The sequence below is a fragment of the Littorina saxatilis genome, linkage group LG12 (genome assembly GCF_037325665.1).
Source record: "Littorina saxatilis isolate snail1 linkage group LG12, US_GU_Lsax_2.0, whole genome shotgun sequence".
NCBI classification, from domain to species: domain Eukaryota; kingdom Metazoa; phylum Mollusca; class Gastropoda; order Littorinimorpha; family Littorinidae; genus Littorina; species Littorina saxatilis.
The window spans coordinates 11,254,499-11,279,498 of record NC_090256.1 but is presented as its reverse complement, the minus strand read 5'-3'; the positions used below and the strand labels follow the sequence as shown (position 1 = coordinate 11,279,498).

The following is a 25,000-nucleotide window of genomic DNA, read 5'->3' as shown; positions in this document are numbered from 1 at the left end:
GGAACAGCCACGCATATTCCATTATTTCCACGCCAGACCTATGGAATGAGACAGGAACAGCCCCACATATTCCATCATTTCCATGCCAGACCTATGGAATGAGACAGGAACAGCCACACATTTTCCATCATTTCCACGCCAGACCTATGGAATGAGACAGGAACAGCCACACATATTCCATCATTTCCACGCCAGACCTATGGAATGAGACAGGAACAGCCACACATATTCCATCATTTCCACGCCAGACCTATGGAATGAGACAGGAACAGCCACACATATTCCATCATTTCCACGCCAGACCTATGGAATGATAGCATGGATTTACTGCATAGTTAGCTTGTGTTGACAAATCGATCATGGATCAATCAAGAATTGTTTAAGTTTGTTTGTGGGACTGGTAACTGTACAACCCAGACTTACCCGACAACGTGCATTGACAAACTGACATAGTAATTATTTGCAGAATTAGCCCCTGGTAAATAACGTCACACACTGAAAAAAGAGTGAACACCGTGATACTCATTCAGTGAAAAACGAACCTCACACGGGACTAAATAGGAATATTTCCGAATAATACACACTTTTTGACAGACAGTCGACAGAGTGACGCACATGAATAAGCAAGATTGAAGGGGTTACTTGTGCTGAAAAACATTTGACCATACAAGAAAAATGACCTTATCACAGCCACACAAACAGAGGAACAACCGACAGTCTCACGTACGAGACCTTGTGTTCACACAATTACGAAAGACCAGCCGCATGCTTTCGATCGTGCCCTAGATCCTGAACGATTTTGGAATAGACAAGTTAAATTTGAGTAGACAACCTTTTGGGTAGCCAAACAGCCTAACTATCACGTTGTCGGTTTAACTGTTGAGAAACTGACAAAGGACCAAGTTACGATGTATATAATTTACGGAAAACCCTGTTTACACACGTCCACGATTTTTTTGGCAGCCGTGTTGACAAACTAACAAAAGGCACACCCGATGCAGGATTTATCGGACAAGTCTATTGTTTACAAACAAACATGATAGTGCAGGCTAACCGGGCAATAACATATATCGTTGTTGACAAGGTAGCAAAGGAACAGCCACGGTTTTAATATTCAATTTTGTTGGCAAACTAAGACAAGAAAAGCCATTGCAAGATTCATCAGGCAAGATTGTAGTTGACAAACTCACAAAAAAGAACACCAAAAAAGTTCCCGCGGCTGGTAAAATCACAAGAACACCAAAAACAAATCACACGGCATTCTGTTGTTGACACAGTGGTGCGATAGCCAGCACGTGCTGCACAACGGCGACACCCATTGCAGGCCCGGAGTGCACTTCAATTACCTCTCTTTTTTTCTCCCATGCCACCCCAAATCACCCCAGTGCATATTGAAACTGCTCGTTCCTGTCACTTCTCCGTGCTGCGCAGCTCCGAGAGGGGTCAGATTTTGGAGTCGATTAGCTTTGTACAAAAATAAAAGAGGGGGGGGGAGGTTGTGTGAGAGAGGGGGAGAAGTGTGTGTGTGTGTGTGTGTGTGTGTATGTGTGGGTGTGGTTGTGGGTGTGTGTGAGAGAGAGAGAGAGACAGACAGACAGACAGACAGACAGACAGACAGACAGAGCGAGGGGGAGAGGGAGGGGAAGAGAGAGAGTGATATACTTGTACGATGGCACACACACACACACACACACTCACACACACGAACCACCATCACTCCTACCACCACCACCACTCCCCTAAATCCCTTAAACAAAAAACGAAAAAATCTGATGGATCGACGGGCCTTGTCGTCTTATCGGCTGTTGAAATCTGCCCTCCCCCGCTGTGGGTCTGGAATCTTGAGTCTGATTGAAAGGTTTGAATGGGCCCCTGTACTCTGATGGGAGGAAACCTTCTAATTATGTTGCATTGAGTCAAGATGCTACTGGCTGACAGTTTGATTTTCTGTGGATGTTCTTCGTGTTTGGGATGGGTTTTTTTTGTTTTTTTTTGTTTTGGGGGGGGGGGGGGGATTGTGCACGATTGCTCATTTTGGGCTTATGGTATGATGTCTTTCGAAAGTGTTTTGACTGTGATGGAAGGGGATTGGGGGTCGTGCAGTGGAACCCATCTCAGTTTTAAGCCCTAACTTCTTCTTCTTCAGCGTTCCAGAATGTTCTGGTTACGTGTGAGCTCGTTTGCCCATTTGGGTTCCCCAAACTATACTCTGAGAGCATAGTCAGCTTCACTCCGCTTTCGTTGAGTAGGCATGCTGGGTATTTTCGTGTTTCCATAACCCACCGAACTCCGACATGGATTACAGGATCTTTTCCGTACGCACGAGGTCTTGTGCTTGCGTGTACACACGAAGGGGGTTAAGTCACTAGCAGGTCTGCACATAAGTTGACCTGGGAGATCGGAAAAATCTTCACACTTAACCCACCAGGCGGCAGCGACCGGGATTCGAACTCACGACCTCCCGATTAGTTGGCCGACGTCTTACCACCACGCCACTGCGCCCGTCCCAAGCCCTGACATAATCTGTGCGAATTAGATTTTGAAAACGAGAGAGTCTTACAATCGAGCTACTTTTACAGAGGTTATTAACAGAAAATCTGAAGACAAAAAAACCACATGTAAAGGGAGGAGTCAATTGGGGATCTTAAGGGGGTGGGGGGGTGGGGTCACTGTGCTGTGCATTCAAAGACCATCCATGTGTGTGTATATATACATATAATATTTTTTCACCTATACGTCTTCGGCCGCCTCTCATTGATGAAGCCACTCAAACCCTATGGACCAGACGATCTTTTTTCCATCACCCTAGCCGGCAAATATCAGGTGACAGCAGATGGGCAAACACATCATGTCATCCGAGCAAACAATAAGATGCTGTGCGCCGAATTCGGGCAGCAAAGGGAGCTAATTGGCGACTAATGCCACAAGAAAGGAAGCTAAGTGGCCCTTATATCCGGTGTAAGCTTGTGATCACAGGACTCTCAGTCTGTCTTGTGCGGCCGTCGCACTGCACGAATCAATTCCGAGGTGATCAAACTCCTTTTGGAGCTTGCATAGATCTAAGTAAGGGAGTGGTGGTGTTGGGCCTGTGGCGCGACATTCACTAGTGCGACAGCCAGTGGCGCGATTTCACTAGTGCGACACCCGACGTGTTCCTGTAATGTGAAGTCTTGGCCTCTTTTTGTTGCATCATTTTTAATTTTCGACGCGGCATGCAGATTTTGCGACACTCTCCAATAGTAGACTGACATTGCGACAAACTCTCCATGTGTTGCCCTTATCCTACTCGCATCGAGTGCGCATGCGTCGAGCTTTATCGGGTTTCCGACATGCAAATGTGGTTGTGTCTCTCCTTGTTATGGTGTCTGTGATGTATGCATGTCTGTGTGCGTCCCCGTTTTCCCTTTTTCTTGTAGTTATGTGCTAATCATTTTGTTCCCCTTGACGCTTAAGTGATTCAGTTCATTTGATTTACATTTCTATAAGTCGCTTTTGTTTGACTTATGATTAAGGGCGTTTTGACAAAAGAATTAGCATTAGCGCAAATGAGTTCTGTTCATCGACCATCCCTTCAGGGATTGTGTTAGTGTGTGTGTGTGTGTGCGTGTGTGTGTGTGTGTGTGTGTGTGTGTGTGTGTATGTGTGTGTATTTGTGCGGCGTGTGTGTTTGTGAGCGTGTGTGTGTGTCTGTGTCTCTGTGTCTATCTGTGTCTGTGTGTGTGTGTTCTACAAATTGAAATAAGACTCCAGTTGTGTGCCTGGCCCACTCTAACAATCAGTTGCAGACACGAACCTATTTCCACAGTCCGATATTTACATCCATCTTGGAAACGTGTATGCTTTTAATCATCTGGCGTTGTGGCCATCATCCGATTGGACCAAATCAGTTTACTGACACGTGATAAGCGATGCTTGAGTTACGGAAGCACGCACGTCCCAGCACGAAGCAATTTGAACATTAAATCATCACCTCCATCTGTGTATGCTCCGTAGCTCCAGGTTAGAATGTTTTGAGTATTTTCCATATTCGTACGCGGGCCCTCACTGCATTCTCGACGACCGTAAAGCGGTGCAGTAAATTCATTCTGCGCTTGGAAGAGTCCGCTCTGCAAACTGTTCCATCTGCTCTCTCACAGGTTGCGAGGGTGATAAAAACAGAATGATTGGAACAAACGAGTTTTCGCGACTCGGGCTTTTTCAACAAGGTACGAGGCTTCGGGGATTCAATTATTCAACCTACTCAGCTGCCGTAATCGCACGAAGCAAGGGACGGACGTCTCCTAGCAACTAATAGACATGCCGTAAATCTCGGAGAGACAAAAAAAAAAAGTAGGCAGAAAATTGGTGCAGCATATGGTAGAGGACTTTAGATGAGAGTGCAATCTGTGTGCACAAGTCTGTGGGAGACAATTATGAACCCCCGCCCTGTATGCATGCGTTGTGCGTCATCTCTCTTGCTCTCTTCCACCATGCAGCGCAATCAGTGCATCTAAAACAATATTGTGACACCGGTGAGCGCCATGCATTCTGAGCTGTATGTGGATATTTATAGATAACTCTGTAACGTATTGGTGTGGGTTTCATCTTAGGAAATAAGTTGTGATGGAAGCGCATCAAAATGCGAGGAACAACAAAATAGAGAGAGAGAGAGAGAGAGAGAGAGAGAGAGAGAGAGAGAGAGAGAGAGAGAGAGAGAGAGAGAGAGAGAGAGAGAGAGAGAGAGAGAGAGAGAGAGAGAGAGAGAGAGAGAGAGAGAGAGAGAGAGAGAGAGAGTACATCATACCTCAAGCAAATTAAATGCACACGACGTCAATGCATATCCTGTGTTATCTTTGATAACAGCTAACAATATCCGTACATTGCATGCCCCTGCTATTCAGAGGTACACGTAGTTAAGTTCAACAACAAGATCCCTTTATTATTACAGGGTGATGCTTTCAGAGAACCAATAACAAATTCAATCAACAAAACCAGCAAACAAGCAAAGAAAAACAAGTCGCGTGAAGCGATACAAAAACATGTAATCACTCTGTAGGTTTCAAACGAAAGATATCAGCATCAAGAACCAGTCATCGGCGAAACTACATTCAAATAGTCTCGGCTAACCATACCCGAAGACCGAGACGGGTCACGCTCGTCTCCGCGAAGCATGCAAACTTTTTATACTCAACCTATCCCCGAGTACGCAGTACTAGGGTCCTGCATACTTTAATCCCCGAGTACGCAGTACTAGGGTCCTGCAGACTTTAATTGTGTGTGTGTGTGTCTGTCTCGACTTAACAGCTTATTGCTGGGAAACTACTGGGCGCAGTTCGTTCAAAAGTTGATACACTAACTTGATAATAGGTCCGATTGATCGTATTAAAACTTCATAATATTACCTGGGACCTAAATGCGAAATATTCCACAAAAACGACTCTTAACGGCGGGCGCGATTCGCGGTGGGATAGAACAGCCGTTTGGCTAATCCGCCAACCAGCCAGCGACAGCGACACCAGGCTTTGCCGCGTGCGTGCGTGCTTTGCGTGCGTGTACCACTGTGCGCGAGGAGTATAGGCATTTGAGTTCACTGACGAATGATAGAGTTGGTGGCTTGGTGGAAAACGTTTCCGATTATTGCTAAAGTGATCCGGGTTCGATTCCCGGCATGGGCTGTCTATTTTTTTTTATATAATAAATTCTTGTTCACTATTGTTTATTATGAACGTTTTAATGTTTTATTTTACTGTAATAATTTTTGTAATTGTGTAAAATAATTTTTTTGTTTTTTTAATCCAAGGGATCCGGGTTCGATTCCCGGCATGGGCGGTCTATTTTTTTTTTTTAATTCTTGTTTACTATTGTTAATTATGAACGTTTTAATGTTTTATTTTACTCTAATAATTTTTTTAATTGTGTAAAATAAATTTTTTTAAAATTTTTTTAAATCCACGTGCACAAGACAAAAACTTTATACTGGGGGAGCGAGCCAGTCTGAAGAGTACTCGGGTCCAGCGCCAGCGTTTTTTATTTTCTTTAATTCTGAGCGCGTTTTTAAAGTAAATATAACATGTCTATATATTTTTTGAATTCAGAAGAAAATGAGGAATACAATGCAATGCTATTTTAATCTGTAAGTGAACATTCGATTTTAATGACAACTTTAATTAGCAAACTTATTAAATAATGTTTAAGCTTCCGAGCTGAAATGCAATCCCAAAGTCAGGACCGAGTCAAAGACTGTTTGACTAAAATTAGATTATGTAGATTGAAAAATGAGGGCGTGACAGTGCCGCCTCAACTAATACTAAAAGCCAGATATGACGTCATCAAAGACATTTATCGAAAACATGAGAGAAAAACGTCTGGGGATATCATACCAAGGAACTCTCATTTCAAGTTTTATGAAGATCGGTCCATTCACACACACACACACACACACACACACACACCACGACTCTCGACTCGATTCCCCGTCTATGTTAAAACATGTAGTCAAAACTTGACTAAATGTAACAAATGCTGTAACTGAAGCAGCATTCAGGCTACTGCAATACACACATTCGCCCACCTTCCCAACTCAAACGCAATGCACATAATAATCATGCTATTCCCTGTAATGAGGTGATTCGCAGTGCTGAACGCTCTATTCTCTCAGCCTATATAATCCATTATCCATTCCAACTATTTGGATAACTCATTGCCCACGCCACTACCGGACCCTTTTGGGATGACGTATTGTTATGCGGACGCCAAACATCAAACAGTGACCTGAAAAGGTTTTTTTGCAGGAAATGATTATGGGCCTACGGCGCTTAGAGACTCGTAAATCTCTAGAGCAACAAAGGCCGATGCCAAGTTGCGAGGCCGATTCTTGCTTTTAATCGCCTGAACGCCATTGCAGCGCAGTCGGTCTGGAAGCGGTCGGTAAAGGTCAAGCTTAAAACCGTTCCTGCGTTCTTACTTCCAAATTTCCGCTTGCCTTCATCAAGGCATTGATGTTCGTTTTAGCTGTGCAAGAGCAAGCGAAATGAAAACAATATACAGGCCTTTTGAGTTGCAGAAGACCTTGTTATTGGGTCATGATTGGAAATCAATACCATGACGTTACTTTTTTCCCTCTTGTAAATTATCTATATCTGTCGAAGAACTGAGATTAACAAAAGGATGATATCGTTCTCAATATAGACCATGGTGAATGAGAGCTGCGCATAGGCCGTGAAAGGTAAATATGCGCCGAAATGGCTGCAATTACTGGCCGTATAAAATTTCATCTCACACGGCATCACTGCAGAGCGCCTAGAGTAGAACTGTACCCACGGAATATGCGCGATATAAGCCTCATTGATTGATTGATTGATATTCCCTCTCCTGACACCCACGGCCAGGAGAAGCGTTGAATTAGGAAGCGAATCATTATCACCATCCTACTACTGATACTACAAGTATTATTCTGTCTATCGATACTAAGAACGATTGCTTTCCTTTGTAGGAGTGCTGTGGCCTCTTTAGGTTATGACTCCACAACGGTAGATTGTATTTGTTTTGACAATCAGGTTGTTAAACTATCACACACATATTATACATTGCCACATAAAAAAATCGGCTGCGTGATGGTTAAGGTCATGTTTGATTCAATGAAATGTTTGTCTCAAAGACAGGAGGATTGTTTCGCTAGCTCCCACTTACTATTTTGTGTATACCTTGAACGTTTACACACGTTTGTTACTTACTTGGTTTTTCAACGTCTTCGATCCCAGAATAGCCAAACCCATCCAACCTCTTGTTTGTGTCTTCTTATGGGTAGAATATACCTGCGCAGTTTCAGCGGCACAGACGTAGCACTGCATATTATTTATGCCGCGATAGGGATTATGACGAGTACTTGGCCTGTTTTCCTTTCATGCAACGTGTAGCGGGCTGGGATAATCTGCAGTGCGTCGTCGGTCCTGCTGAAGTTACATATGTGAGCGGAGCCCCTTACGAAACTGAGCAACGACGAAATTCGATAATCTTAAGACACTATGTTGTGCTGAAACAACGGGCTCTGTTTGCTGCTGCCTTGTAAATTAATTTTGTGGCGACAGAATCCCCTATTTTCCTGGAATTATTGCAGGCAAACTCCGTTATCAGCATCACGTGTTGCAAATGTGGTCTGCTAAACTCTCTGTCTCTGTCTCTGTCTCTGTCTGTCTGTCTGTCTGTCTGTCTGTCTGTCTGTCTGTCTGTCTCTCTCTCTCTCTCTCTCTCTCTCTCTCTCTCTCTCTCTCGGTCTGTATTTGTGTGTGTGTGGGTGTGTGTGTGTGTGTGTGCGTGTGTGCGTGTGTGCGTGTGTGTGTGTGTGTACGTACACGCGTGTGTGTGTGTGGCCGTGTGCGTGCGCGCGCGTGTGAATGTGTGTGTGTGTGTGTGTGTGTGTGTACGTACACGCGCGTGTGTGTGTGGCCGTGTGCGTGTGTGTGTGTGTGTAATTTGCGAAGATAGCTCAGCCATTCACCAGCAGCTCTCCCTGACGTTAGTTTGTCTGATAGCGTTGGGGTGTCTTAATTTCAAGAGTGGGGGAGGGGGGGGGGGGTGTCAGGAATGTCAAACTGTGAAGCAGTTGTTCTTTTGTTCGTTTGCTTGTTCATTCGTCAATCAACTGTTTGTTTGTCTACACGTACAGTTCAGTTATTTATCCATGAAATATATAATATATATTACAAAATGTACCCGTGTCTCCCATAATTTTGCAAAATATGATGTTCTTTGCCTTTCTTCATGCTTTGCCCAAATGTGTGTGCTTGTCTTTACTAAGAGGTTCGTGCCTAGCGAGAGAAATATGCAAACTACAAGGCAGGACACAAATTAGTCAAGCATTCATTATTTTGCAAACGATAAATAACAATGAACTATGGACAAATAAATGCCGCAGACACATTGATTAATTGCATCCTTCCTTGTGCATTTTTGTAGGGTCTGGCATTTTCCCTCCATCGAACACATAATGGCTTCTCGTTTACGACAATATTTGCGCTAGCAATTCTAATCCATTTTGCCTTCTTCCCCAATCCATTTCCAGTCCATTTCCTGCAATAATGAGGCGGACGTGAAGATTATAAATTTCCGTGTGACATTTACGGAGATTTTTTTTTCTTTCGTCAACTGTGAAAATCTATATGCAATGCAATCGTTTCTTGTCGACGAAATGCAAACACCGTTGTGTGTGCTGATCTGCGGCAAACTGCACGTGCTTCATGCTGTAAAAGCTTTCTTTTGTGTTTGGCGGGTGTGGTTTTTATATTTAGTCAAGTTTTGACTAAATATTTTAACATCGAGGGGGAATCGAAACGAGGGTCGTGGTGTATGTGTGTGTGTATGTGTGTGTGTATGTGTGTGTGTGTGTGTGCGTGTAGAGCGATTCAGACCAAACTACTGGACCGATCTTTATGAAATTTGACATGAGAGTTCCTGGGATTGATATCCCCATACGTTTTTTTCATTTTTTTGATAAATGTCTTTGATGACGTCATATCCGGCTTTTCGTGAAAGTTGAGGCGGCACTGTCACGCCCTCATTTTTCAACCAAATTGGTTGAAATTTTGGTCAAGTAATCTTCGACGAAGCCCGGGGTTCGGTATTGCATTTCAGCTTGGTGGCTTAAAAATTAATTAATGACTTTCATTAAAAATCTGAAAATTGTAAAAAAAAATAAAAATTTATAAAACGATCCAAATTTACGTTTATCTTATTCTCCATCATTTGCTGATTCCAAAAACATATAAATATGTTATATTCGGATTAAAAACAAGCTCTGAAAATTAAATATATAAAAATTATTATCAAAATTAAATTGTCCAAATCAATTTAAAAACACTTTCATCTTATTCCTTGTCGGTTCCTGATTCCAAAAACATATAGATGTGATATGTTTGGATTAAAAACACGCTCAGAAAGTTAAAACAAAGAGAGGTACAGAAAAGCGTGCTATCCTTCTTAGCGCAACTACTACCCCGCTCTTCTTGTCAATTTCACTGCCTTTGCCGTGAGCGGTGGACTGACGATGCTACGAGTATACGCTCTTGCTGAAAAATGGCAGCTACTTGACTAAATATTGTATTTTCGCCTTACGCGACTTGTTTTTCTTTCTGAGGATATTTTTGTTCTCATTCTCTTTTTTTTCTGCCTTTTCCACCGCTCTTTTTCTATATTTTTTTAATTCTGCTTTAACTTTGAACCCTTTCTTTTTTTCCTTCGCGTTTTTTGTCCGCGTACTTACATTGACATTAATTTGTTATATTATTTGTCTCCTTATAACAAGGGCTATGACAATTATGTCTCACTTTGAACATCCGATTTCGTTTAGTCGCGGAGAAAATAAATTACTGGGGAAAAGAACATTACGTAAATCGTTGGTCTCGTTAGCTTTTTGTGAGCGCAGAGTGTCCAAGCTTAACGTGTGTTAGTTTAATTGCTATTTTTAAACATGCGATCATTATATTGCGGAACTGGAATATTAGTTTAATTATCTTTTTGAAGTATTTTGATTGATGGGTGCCCGCATGCTTGTTGTTACTTGTTCTGTAATTCACACCGTGTATCCCTTCCCTTCGGAACATTCTTATTTCAATGCTCATGGTGGCAGTTTCTGTGCCGGTGTAACACGAGAAAATTACTCCCACGAGATTTTTTACTCCAGAGTAAAAATTTCGTACGAAAATGTTACTCCCTTTACGAAAAAAGCACTCCCCCATTACACGAACAAATTACTCCCCACGACAGGTGAGTTCCGAGTAAACATTTCGTACACAAATGTTACTCCCCTGACGAATAAAAAACCAATAAATTACTTCACCTTAACACGGGCAATTTACCTTCCCATGCCAGGTGTACGAAATGTATACTCCCTTGTCCCCGGTTAGTCTTGGTGGTGGAAGGGGTGGAGGGAGGGTAGCGCGACATTCGTTTGCGCGAGATCACATTATTGGCATTATCCCTTCGCCCGCATCCCATTTTAGCGTACGAGATTTTTACTGGAAGTAAAAAAATGGGGAGTAAAAATTTCGTGGAGGGAGTAATTTGTTCGTGCCTTGGGGAGTTCTTTTCTCGTACGAAAAATTTACTCGGAGTAACAATTTCGTACGAAATTTTTACTCCGGAGTAAATTTTTTGTGGAGTAAAAATTTCGTGTTACACCGGTTTTATAATACGGTCTAATCTGTCTATAACGACCACTCAAGGGACCGATACACAATGGTCGTTGTAGACAGGTGGTCGTTATGAAAAGGTGAATTATAGGGATAAGAACCTCGTCGGGGTTTCTTTGGGGTGGTCGTAATGGGCAGATGGTCGTGATAAAGAGGTAGTCGCCAGGGCAGGTATGACTGTACATACACAGTTTTGGGGTTGCTTGGAGTGGATGGATGAGGAAGAATGATGGACGGAACTTGTGGTTGTGTGTCTTCTTCTTCTTCTCCTTCTCCTTCTCCTTCTCCTCCTCCTCCTTCTCCTCCTCCTTCTCCTTCTCCTTCTTCTTCTTCTTCTTCTTCTCCTTCTCCTTCTCCTTCTCCTTCTTCTTCTCCTTCTCCTCCTCCTCCTCCTCCTCCTCCTCCTTCTCCTCCTCCTCGTCCTCTTCCTCTTCCTCTTCCTCTTCCTCCTTCTTCTTCTTCTCCTCCTCCTACTCCTTCTCCTTCTTCTTCTTCTTCTCCTCCTCCTCCTCCTCCTTCTCCTTCTGCTTCTGCACCGTGTCTTCTGCTTCTTCTTCTTCTTCTTCTTCTTCTTCTTCTTCTTCTTCTTCTTCTTCTTCTTCTTCTTCTTCTTCTTCTTCTTCTTCTTCTTCTTCTTCTTGTTCTTGTTCTTGTTCTTATTCTTCTTGTTCTTGTTGTTCTTCTTGTTCTTCTTGTTGTTCTTGTTGTTCTTCTTCTTGTTCTTCTTCTTCTTGTTCTTCTTGTTCTTCTTCTCCTCCTCCTCCTCCTCCTTCTCCTTCTGCTTCTGCACCGTGTCTTCTTCTTCTTCTTGTTCTTCTTCTTCTTCTTCTTCTTCTTCTTCTTCTTCTTGTTCTTCTTCTTGTTCTTGTTCTTCTTCTTCTTCTTCTTCTTCTTCTTCTTCTTCTTCTTCTTCTTCTTCTTCTTCTTCTTCTTCTTCTTCTTCTTCTTCTTCTTCTTCTTCTTCTTCTTCTTCTTCTTGTCGATCACACTAGTTATATTGTCAGCCCGGACAGCGCGACGAATGATGCCGTCTTCTCCAGGTCTTCCTCTCCTCCGTACAGCTTGCAGTGGAGGGATGGAGACTGCAGTTGGCCACACGTTTTTTTCTCAGACTCTCAAGGATGGTGCAACGCTGGAGGATGTGTTCAGTGGTCTGGTCCTCTAGTCCACAGCTGCACGTAGGGAAGGGGACCAGCTTCATTTTTTGGGACATGTGTGCATTTAGGCGGTTTTGCCCAGTGCAGAGTCGCATCAGCACGACTTGTTCATGTCGCGTGAGGAGATGATAATCGTCCTTCCGTTTCTGGGGCCTACACACTGTCTTGATGAGGGTTTTCTTCTCCATGAAGCTGAATGTTTGCGTGTCTAAATTGGGCTTTGTTATCCTCTTGAGCTCTTTGTTGCGAAGTCTGTTTTTTTGTTTTGCTACACCAATAGATTCATTCATTCGTATTTATTATATGGTATTTCTTCTTGTGTTGCAGAACCGCCTGTACCGAAGAAAATGAGCTGTTGAACTCCAACGCCATAAAGGTAAGATAGTCATAGTTTAATGATTTTATAATAATGCTTCTACAAACACTCGTTTGAGACGAAGTAGCCTAACCATCTTTCTTTATTTGGTGTTTAACGTCGTTTTCAACCGTTCAAGGTTATATCGCGACAGTAGCCTAACCAGCCTTCGACTCTAGTTGGCTCATGTAAGTGTAGCCTATGCGATGCTAACTTTTGTCTGTCTGTGCGTGTGTATATGTGTGATAATTATAAACTTAAACATTTGACTGAACACCGAAATACTAATTTTACCTGGTTATTATCCAAGCAACAGCTTCAAAGTATTGAAGCAATGATCAAAATTTCGTCGGCACGTATGTAGTTAAAATGTGTATCCAAAGAAAACGGGTGGTGGGGGGTTTTGTGGGGGTGAAAACAGGTGACTGGTTTGTGTCGTGTGTGGTATGTAGACCAGGTCAGGGGTCAAGGTTAAGTCAGATCGCGCGAAGGATTGTGGTATAGATACTGTTCTCACCCAGTTGCAGTTCGCCGATTCGGGGAAGACGATTTCACATTGTTCGGTTTCGTAGCCCCAGAAAAATAGATAAAGAAGATACCAAAGGAGATTTCCTACAGGTTGATCTGCACAGCGTGTTTCCAGTGTGTGCGCGAGGAAGCGCTGTCGAAAGCGCAGTGTCGATCTGGCCATCTGGCAGTCGTGTCCCCGTAAGTAGGCTAGACAGACAGATCTAGATCTAGTGTCTCCCACTCTTGCACCGTGTCACCTATGCTTACTGTGTGTGTGTATGTGTGACGGAGTGAATGAGTATTTGTTACTGTTTGTCGATTTCTTACGGGAGCCTTGAAGGCTTCGCCTCTAGTTTTCTGTTTTATTGTCATAACGGGGCAACCGAAGAGACATGGTTGACTACCTCATGTCTTTACAACATCGGTTTCTTCAGTTGTGTGTGCGTTTAGGCCCAAACAATTTTAAAAAAAATCCCGACCTACCGACCCTATTTTGTTTGCCTATGTTACCGCAAACAGACAAAAATGTTTTGGCCTTAGTGTTTTTACAAAACTGACATCAGATGTTAATGTTTCTTGAGCGTCCCCTATTTCATGTTTGTTATTAGGCAATTGCTAACTTCCAATCAACTGCATGTCAATGGGTTTGATCTTTTTTGTGCGCACTTGGTCTTGTGCTTGCGTGTACACACGGAGGGGATAATGAATGCACTGGCAGACCTGCACATGCGTTGACCTGGGAGATCGGACAAGTCACCTCCCTTAACCCACCAGCGCGACCGGGATTCGTCCTATCCACTGAGCCACCGTGCCCGCCATGAAGACATTTAACAAAATCAAAATAAATACGTATTTCAAATCTGAATGACGGTGCAGGGTGCCGCGCATATTCGTTTGCTTTCATGACCCGGAGTGACAAGTCGTCATAGTGTCGACCTTGCACCTGTTGAACATAAATTATTCGTTTTGTCTCGTTGTCTGTCGTCGAAAAGTCAAACGAAAAGTGCCTTGCAAATAGGGAGAGTTGAGTTGAAATGAGCCGTGTTGGGATATTTCTTTGGCAATACAAGAAGCAATATATATATATATACTAGATGAATACCCGCTTCGCCGGGTAGCCGGCTTCGCCGGGAAGAAGTACTTAGAGCCGTACGCCGGCTTCGCCGGGTCCGAACAATGGACCCGCCAAGCTTAGGTCCCTCCCAGATTCGTGGAATGGGAACAGCACGAAAATGATTCAGTGGCCATAATGCCATTCCTGACCATATCGAGTCCCATCCTTGTCGACGAATGTAACCGTGATAATCACCTTTGGAGGCGAACTCCACTCAAACAGGATTGAGCAATTTAGAGCTTATCTCTGAGCCCTTTTGAACTGTTATGACTTCTCAAAGGAAGGCCAGTACATACAAATACATGATGATACAAATACAAATTAATAATAAAATCGTTTATTTAACGTCACTCTGTAAAAACATTGGCGACATTTGTCTTAGATTAAGAACACACACAGGCACGCACACAAACTTTCCCAAGACAGACAAAAGCCGCCAGACCACATCACAAACAGAACTCTACAATCCACAGGTGTTGCCTCCACACACACACACACACACACACACACACACACACACACACACACACACACACACACACACACACACACACACACACACACACACACACACACACACAAACACAGAGAAGCCGTATATATAGAGAGATAGATGACAGTGTATTTTTCGCGTGGCTATAAATTGATTCGACCTTTGCACTTTTACAGTGAGGATAATTTACGGGTCCAATTTACGTTCTGGACACTGCGGTGACCTTCTAAAAATAGTAACAGAACGCCGGGAATATCCGAAGATGCCCCCTCATACTATAGTGCACCATACGAAGGAAGGGAGGTAAACGCTGAAAACATGGAGAAGATAAGGAAGAGTTACTGGGAATGGTAAAATGAACAGAAAAACCAAAATCGGTTCAGCGCTGCGCGCTGAGAGCACGTGTTGAAATATCTCATCGATGATATTGTGTCCGGGGTGTAGCTGAATACGGTGTCCAAATTTGAAAAAGATCCACCGAGAACTTTGGCTTTGGTGTGTCGGTATGGGGGCCCGGGTAGCTGAGGTAGAACCAAAATCGGTTCAGCGCTGCGCGCTGAGAGCACGTGTTGAAATATCGACCAGGTTGTGTCCTGTCCCGGGTGTACCTGAATATGCCCACCAAATTTGAAGCAGATCCATCGAGAACTTTGGCCGTGCATCGCGCACACACACACACACACACACACACAGACAGACAGACAGACAGACAGACACAAGTCGTATATATATATATATATATATATATATATATAAAACATCAGAAATTGTGAAAGAAACAATTGAAAGTCAGCAGAGACTTTCTTCCGAGATTTGTTAAAATCTCTTAGCAGAGAAAGAGAGAGAAATAAGTATCCCTTCTATAGTACTATAGATATATAGTAGCGAAACTGGGGTGAGGGTGTAGGCTAAGAGTTTTAAACAGTTTGAAAACGATACATCAGTCCACGTAAATAAAACAAGACAGGCTTCATTAACACCTTGTATAGATGTCGTCTGAACATAGTTTGGATCATTCGAGCTTGCATGGATAAAGGGAAGGAGAAGAGGCGGCCGCCGGTAGCAAAAGCCTGCAGCATGTGAAGTAAAGTTTAAACGGAGAGGATGGACGGAGAAAGGACAAAGAGGGGGGGAGGAAATGTGTGTACGTGTGTGTGTGTGTGTGCTTTTATGTGTGTGTGTGTGTGTGTGTGTGTGTGTGTGTGTGTATGTGTGTGTGTATGTGTTTGCTTTTATGTGTGTGTGTGTGTGTGTGTGCTTTTATGTGTGTGTGTGTGTGTGTGTGTGCTTTTATGTGTGTGTGTGTGTGTGTGCTTTTATGTGTGTGTGTGTGTGTGTGTATGTGTTTGCTTTTATGTGTGTGTGTGTGTGTGTGTGTGTGTGTGTTTGCTTTTATGTGTGTGTGTGTGTGTGTGTGTGCTTTTATGTGTGTGTGTGTGTGTGTGTGTGTGTGTGTGTGTGTGTGTGTGTGTGTGTGTGTGTGTGTGATTGGAGCTGGACGGAGGGGAGGTCAGCCAGAATCGATTAGAAGCCCTTGTTGACAGAGCGTTTGTCCGGCGTACACACCCCTCACTCACAATTGCCACACTGTAAGACGATAGAAACAGTGCGTGACAGAAAAGGAGAGTTGACCTCAAAGTGTGGCAGGTATAGTTATGAACACTGACTCATTAAGACAACTATTGGTTCATTGTTTTTTTAGAACCCGGGTCTCAGACAGTCAACAAGGATGTAGATTAAATTGGACGGATAAGATGTTGGAAGTGCTGTGGTGATTTTGCCAATGTTGTAATAAATTCAGCCGCGCATCTAACACTGCCCTGCTCTTCTCCACCTGTATGCCTTCATTTGCCTCCTTCAGATCATGTCTGGTTGGCTGGCTGGCTGGCTGGCTGTCTGTGCGTTTGTCTCGATGTGTATTTGTCTGTCTGTTGGTAAGAAAGTGTCTGCAATTGTTGCACAGTTAAAGCTCAAACAACCACACACACAAAATGCACTGACTATATTTGAATGTTTGTTTTGTTCTGAGTCGATTTGCGTTGCGAACATCATATTCATATAAATCTTGTAAAATAAATGCTTTCACGAAGAGGAAGATAGCAGGGCAGCCAATTCAAGCCACACGTTAAAACAAGACAGAACAATCAGTGTGTTAGATCAAAAAAGTAGGCGTACATGACCGAAGACAACACTAAAGTATGTCGTCTTTTCAGTGTCAGAACATGAAAATAGTATTAATTTCCCCTCGCAGATGAATATTTAGTCTGCTTCGAAATACACTACGGTATCTATGCCGACATGCAAACATTGTAAACAACTGATTTTATCAAATAGAGGACACACCGGGGCCAAATGTAGCACGCACGACAGTAAATATCACACAGCCTTCCTGTGGCAACGATCCCCTTTAAAGAACGATGCAACAATGCCTGTCGCAAAGCAGATCGAAGATTGCAGTGATTCGTTCTCCTTCTGCTGCGAACGCTCTTGAAGTTACGTTTGAGTTGCGTTTTATTCTTCGGCCTGTCAGAGCTGACCAAGCATGTGACCTTTTTCACATCATGTCCGATGCCACGGCGGGTTTTGAGAGGCAAGCACTATAGCTTTTGTCTTTTTGTAGAGGCCTTTTCTTCAGATTACTGCTTCAAAACGGCGCTACTTTGTTCAAATGCATAAAACCACTTTGTTCAATGAAGCATGGCGAGAGCGTTTTGCATCGAGTGCCGGATCGAGTATTGAAATGTATGCAGGTTTGCTTGTGTGATCTTCAAGAGCTCTTTTGACCTTTTCATTTCTGTCTACAGTTTTACTGAGTGTTTTTTTCCCTTTAATGTTTGCTTAATGGTGTGTGCGCAATTAATTTTCACTGCTGAACGCTTGAAGTGTTTTTATGTTCCTGTGGGTTTCAAGCCACCATTAATCAAAGTGTTGGCTCTGTGGTGTTGAAGAAAAATGGACTTTCAACCACTGACCTACTCAGTGTGGAGGCGTGCATTATTTCGTACAAGAACTAAAAATACTGACCAGAGGAACACAGTGTGTAAAGTTTCGAGGATATCATTCTATTGTTATATTAATACATACTGTGAATTTTGGGTTGCTTTTATATAAAATTGGCCAAACAAATATTGCAACAAATTTCAAACCCAAATTAAAGCATTAATTCCTGTGTCATTTAATTAAAACTGTATATGCCAAAGAAGGCCGTTCACTTAACCTTCAGGATCACCTTCTGGATTAAATATTTCTTGTAAAGGGATCACGTGACCGCCGCTCAAGTAAGTGTACCCTCAAAATCGACCAGACAAAAACGGAAGAGCCGAATGAAAAACCGACAAAAAAATCACATTAGGCAAAATTTTGCAACTTTCACATACGAGAAGAAAGTCAAACCAATTATCTACCCTGAACAGATTATTTTGTTTTGCTGCCTTGCGTATTTCGCGTGCTATGCTATTCCTACTGATGCAGGTGTCGATCCCCAAGAGCGGTCAAAAACGGAACGTTTTACGTCAATTGTTATGGGTATCATGTCAAAAAGCGCAACATTTTCGCAATGACTTGGTGGATTGCCTTGAAACTTTCAGAATATTTTACCAACATACTAGAAATACTTCGTGCGAAAGTTTGGATCGTTACGGTTATTTATCTAGATGTGACGCAATGTTTCGGAAAATGTTGTTAAACTTGTCATAGGATTGTTCACTTGTGTCCAAAAAATTCATGACTTTGCATATCTACAGATAAATGATTGATACAGATTCTGTCTAAGTTTCATTTGCGTGTAGCTGATGGCGTTAATTTGCTAGTCATGCAAACTCATGAGGAAAAAATGGAACGTTCACGCTGTTTCGCGCTTACAGCTGTTATCGCTGCGTGCCTCTTAAAACATGCTACGGTCACGCTTGGCTGGGCATCGCTGTGGCACCAGAATCATCGCTTAAATATGTAGCGTGTTTACTGGTCCAGCAAATCTGCGTCAGTGCTTACACGCACATAAAACTTTAGCAGTGTGTGTATCAATCATTTTTCTAAAGACATGCACAGTCTTACATTTTTTGGACCCAAGGGAACAATCCTATGACGAGATTAAAAACTTCTTTTGAAAAATTGCATAACACTTTAACAAACACCTGTAACAATCCATAATTTCGTTCGAAGTATCTCTAGTATGTTGGTAAAATATTCTGAAAGTTTCAAAGCAATCCACTAAGTCATTGCTAAAGTGCAGACTTTTTGTCGTGATACCCCTAAAAAATGACGCAAAAAGTCCCGTTTTTGACCGCTCTTGCGATCGACACCTGCATCAGTAGGAATAGCATAGCACGCGAAATACGCAAGGTAGCAAAACAAAACTATCTGTTCAGGGTAGATCATTGACTTTCTTCTCTAATGTAAAAGTTGCAACGCTTTGCCTATTGTGATTTTTTTGTCGATTTTTCATTCGGCTCTTCCGTTTTTGTCTGGTCGATTTTGAGAGTACCCTTACTTGAGCGGCGGTCACGTGATCCCTGTAAAAGAAATATTTAATCCAAATGGTGATCCTGAAGGTTAAGTGAACGGCCTTCTCTGGCATATTATACGTTATTTGTATTTTTGACGAAAATATGACATTTTACACAGATCGAGACAGTCAGTGTTCCTCCGAGACCCTGCTAGCGGTCGAGGTGAACAATGACTGTCGAGATCTGTGTAAAATGTCATATTTTCGTCAAATATATACAAATAACATTTATGTATCGATCGATTCTGGTATTATGATTGAACGCACACAACAAACATGCACTATTTTGTAGTCTCGGCTGGCCGCCTAAATATGAAGTTTTGTCGGCCTCTGACGTCACATGGCTCAAAGAAGAGAAATCCAGTGTCCAATCCGGCAATCGATACATAAAGTGTTAATAAAATGACACGGGGATTAATGCTTTAATTTGGGTTTGAAATTTGTTGCTATAATTTTTTGGCCAAGTTTATATATAATATATATAAAACAAATTGTGAATCACAAGACACAAAGCTAGCATAAATGCCAAATCGTTGTTATAGCTATTCGAATTCTGAACCTGTCAACTTGTCATTAAACGTTATACATTATCGAGCTTTTAACGACTAAGCACTCCTTTGTGCAGCAGTGAAACTCATTTCCAAAGAACTGCAGTGTAAGCACACTTTGGTGGCTCAGAGACAAACGTGCCACGTTCCTTTACCCCATTCTTTACCTATACATTTGTTCTCACATTGTACGTCGAATGCAGCCTTTTCAAGTTTGAGATGAGCAGAACCACATGCTTTTAACGTGTATTGATGGGCGGGAACACGGTGTTCTGTAGACAGAGGAATTGCCTGCCTTGCACTTAGCAAAACGTGGTTTGAATTGAAGCTTAGTCTAAATTGCAGTAGACTATGCTATCTTGGATAAGGCCGGGCTAAGTGTCAAATCATTGTCATTAAGGTATTGACAATGCAGACACTTAAACTAAGCTAATAAGATGTACTCACAAATCTGCTTAGCCCTCTTTGAGATAATTTCAAGCACATATTTTTTTTTTTTCGTCCATACATCCACACATACATAGATTATAGTTTATCTGCACATAATGCAATGCAAGAAACACAAGGCGATAGTCCTGACTCTAGGCCAAACAGAAACTATTGGCGAATTCGTCACATGTATGAACAAACACTAGCACGTGCGTTGCTCTGTTCTTCTCTCCATTCCTTAATTGTTGGCCTTTTTTTATATTTAGTCAAGTTTTTTATATTTAGTCAAGTTTTGACTAAATATTTTAACATCGAGGGGGAATCGAAACGAGGGTCGTGGTGTATGTGTGTGTGTATGTGTGTGTGTATGTGTGTGTGTGTGTGTGTGTGTGTGTGTGTGCGTGCGTGCGTGTAGAGCGATTCAGACCAAACTACTGGACCGATCTTTATGAAATTTGACATGAGAGTTCCTGGGATTGATATCCCCTTATGTTTTTTTCATTTTTTTGATAAATGTCTTTGATGACGTCATATCCGGCTTTTCGTGAAAGTTGAGGCGGCACTGTCACGCCCTCATTTTTCAACCAAATTGGTTGAAATTTTGGTCAAGTAATCTTCGACGAAGCCCGGGGTTCGGTATTGCATTTCAGCTTGGTGGCTTAAAAATTAATTAATGACTTTGGTCATTAAAAATTTGAAAATTGTTAAAAAAAAAATTCTTTTATAAAACGATCCAAATTTACGTTTATCTTATTCTCCATCATTTGCTGATTCCAAAAACATATAAATATGTTATATTCGGATTAAAAACAAGCTCTGAAAATTAAATATATAAAAATTATTATCAAAATTAAATTGTCGAAATCAATTTAAAAACACTTTCATCTTATTCCTTGTCGGTTCCTGATTCCAAAAACATATAGATATGATATGTTTGGATTAAAAACACGCTCAGAAAGTTAAAACGAAGAGAGGTACAGAAAAGCGTGCTATCCTTCTTAGCGCAAATACTACCCCGCTCTTCTTGTCAATTTCACTGCCTTTGCCATGAGCGGTGGACTGACGATGCTACGAGTATACGGTCTTGCTGAAAAATGGCATTGCGTTCAGTTTCATTCTGTGAGTTCGACAGCTACTTGACTAAATATTGTATTTTCGCCTTACGCGACTTGTTTTTCTTTTTCGTTGTTTCTTGTTCTCTTCTTCCTATCTTTCTGCCTTTCCATCCTTCTGTCTGTCTTTCTTTCTTTCCTTTGTTCTTTCTTTCTTTCTGTCTTTCTGTCTGTCTTTCTTTCAGTCTTTCTTTCTTTCTTTCTTTCTTTCTTTCTGTCTTTCTGTCTTTCTTGAACTTTCTTTCTGTCATTCAATCATTCATTTCTATCTTTGCTTCTTTCTTTCTCGTATAACTTCGTTCCTACCTTCCCCCAATCCTCCTTCAGAGTTTTCTCACTGGATAACACAACCTCCTTTAAAACATTTGCAGATGTCGGACGCCCCATTCGGTCGCTCGGATTCCGAAGATGACATCATCGAGGACTACGATGACGTGGTGAACTTTAAAGGCACTTGCTGTAAAGATCGCACAGCGTTGGAGCGTCTTCTGCTCGTGCTCATCGTCCTTCTTATCGTCGTCGTGGTCGGCCTGGCTGTGGGGCTCACTCGACCTGAAATCATACCGCGTGAGTGTTGTGCTTGTAACATGCATGCAGAGGACAGGCAGGCACTTATGTATACAGACACACACACACATGTACATATAAACACACGCATACACGCACACACACACACACACACACACACACACACACACACATTCACACGCACACCCACACACACACACATACACACACATCCACATACTCACACACACACACACACACACACACAGAGTCATACCTTATCTTACCACCTAGTATACCCCGTCTTACACGCATTCATACTCCATATTACCACCTAGTATGCCCCGTCTTACCAGCAATCATACCCTATCTTGCCACCAAGTATGCCCCATCTTACCAGCAACCATACCCTATTTTACCACGTAATATGCCCCGTCTTACCAGCAATCATAACCTATCTTACCACCTAGTATGCCCCGTCTTACACACAATCATACCCCATCTTACCACATGGTATACCCCATCTTACACGCAATCAGACCCTATCTTACCACCTAGTATGCCCCGTCTGACCAGCAATCATACCTTATCTTACCATCTAGTATACCCCGTCTTACACGCATTCATACTCCATATTACCACCTAGTATGCCCCGTCTTACCAGCAATCATACCCTATCTTACCACCTAGTATGCCCCGTCTTACCAGCAATCATACCATATCTTACCACCTAGTATGCACCGTCTTACCAGCAATCATACCCTATCTTACCGCGTAACATGCCCCGTCTTACCAGCAATCATACCCCATCATACCACCTAGTATGCCCCGTCTTACACACAATCATACTCCATTTTACCACCAATTATGCCCCGTCTTACCAGCAATTATACCCTATCTTACCACCAATTATGCCCCGTCTTACCAGCAGTCCAAACCCTATCTTACCACCTAGTATGCCCCGTCTTACCAGCAATCATACCCTGTCTTACCACCTAGTATGCCTACCAGCAATCATACCCTATATTACCATGTAATATGCCACGTCTTACACACAATCATACCCTATTTTACCACGTAATATGCCCCGTCTTACCAGCAATCATACCCTATCTTACCTCCTAGTATGCCCCGTCTTACACACAATCATACACTATCTTACCACCCAGTATGTCCCGTCTTACCAGCAATCATACCCTATCTTACCACGTACTATGCCCCGTCTTACCAGCAATCATACCCTATCTTACCACCTAGTATGCCCCGTCTTACACACAATCATACCCTATCTTGCCACCAAGTATGCCCCGTCTTACCAGCAATCATACCCTATTTTACCACCTAGTATGCCCCGTCTTACCAGCAATCATACCCTATCTTGCCATGTAGTATGCCCCGTCTTACACACAATTATACCCTATCCTACCACGTAATATGCCCCGTCTTACCAGCAATCATACCGTATCTTACCACCTAGTATGCCCCGTCTTACCCGCAATCATACCCCATCTTACCACCTACAGCGACAACCCATAAACATACTCGGCAACAACAACGTCAACGACAACAGAGCAGGAGGTATTGACGGCGACTGGCTCCAGCCCAACACACACTGCCATCTGTTCCTGAAGGCAACATTATGTTCACTGCTGGACAGCAAGCCCCACTCTCTTGTGTAGTCATTCCATTGGACAGAGGACACTGATCACTCCTCGGCGTCAGATGGTCACTACACATAATTATGACCCAGCGGTGTCTCTCTAATGAGGCCTCCTCTGCACTTGCTTGGAATCCACTTCTTTGCACTGATAATAATGATGGCGATTTGTCAGGGACGTGTTTAGGCGTTCCTCCATTCGGTAAAAGACGCTAGCTGCTACCTACACGATTCTCCATTCCTTTAAAGGCGCGTTCAAGTTCACATTTATGTCTTAGTCTATAGCAACGCGATGTAACATGTCCCGCACGGGTAAATAGAACCAAAAGACGACGTCGATTTTAACACACAGAAATCAAAGATTTCTCAGGCGTAGAAAGATTGTTTTTTGAAACTTCATTCGAACATGTGTTAAAGTCCTACAATGTATAAGTGTGTTCATGAAGATTACTCAGTGTTATAGAGTAGCCTGGGATTTGAACAAACTACCTATTTACTACCAGACACGTCTGAAATGTGTCAGTCGACAATCTGCTGATGCTAGTGCATTTAAAGATTTGTGTTATTTTATTGGAAGTAAGGGAGGAAAACATAACCGATATGTTTTGCCAACAGCAGACATCGACATATGTTTCCTCCAACCTAGTGTGAAACATTAACTGTGTGAAGTAGGAAGGTGTTTGTAGCAAAGCGAATTAAACTTACGTGTGTATCCGAAAAGAGTAAAATGATTCTTGACAATACACAAGACCATCAGTACAAAATCGTCTCTTGCCTGCGCCAGTATCGCGCGTAAATAACGTTTGTGGAAAACAAGTTGTAATCATTCTCGTTTATTTCCGCGAAATGTGTATCAAATCATGTTATGTTATTGGTTCCTTTTGAAAATCAGGGTTCCAACTGAGCTTGAGTGTTTTTCTTTTTCGAAAATGCAAATTATGCAAATGATTACATTCAACTGTTAGATTATAATTGGTAATTAGGGACAGGTGTAAATAACATAATACTATATAATGTAATAGCGTCATATTTGACAGCTTTCTAGATTTAAACACATATGAATAGTATTTCTTATTTTGTTAGCAATGCGCCAATAAGTGTTTGCCTTTATACCTTTAATAGTTTTGTAACCTTCGTCACCGAGTGTTATTATGGGATTTGGAACCGATCGTTGTGAACTAAATCATCCAAGAGAGAGTTCAACATTCTGCTGGTATTTGAAACTGATGGAGATATTTGTGAGCTCATTGAACCTTTGTGAACTCAGTGAACCAGATAGAAGAGGTTCCAATGTTCATTTGGATTTGATGGGGATTGTTGTGAAATGCACCAACCAAGAGAGGTTCCAACGTGTTTCTGGTAGTTGAAAGTGATCGAGATTTGTTGGTAACCGAACCAATCAAAGGAAGCAATCAGTGTAGTCACCCTGCATGTGACAGGCTCCATAAT

At 42.4% G+C, this 25,000-nt stretch overlaps 1 protein-coding gene across 4 annotated transcripts in view; it reads left to right on the top strand.

Moving 5' to 3' along the window:
• LOC138981247 (endothelin-converting enzyme homolog) overlaps positions 1-25,000 on the top strand; it is a 102,840-nt gene that overhangs the window by 48,174 nt on the left and 29,666 nt on the right. For all 4 annotated transcript variants that reach the window (XM_070354084.1, XM_070354086.1, XM_070354085.1 and 1 more), the window contains 2 exons: positions 12,650-12,698; positions 21,759-21,954. In XM_070354084.1, the coding sequence (XP_070210185.1) occupies positions 12,650-12,698; positions 21,759-21,954 (245 nt within the window). The remainder of the gene's footprint in view (positions 1-12,649; positions 12,699-21,758; positions 21,955-25,000) is intronic.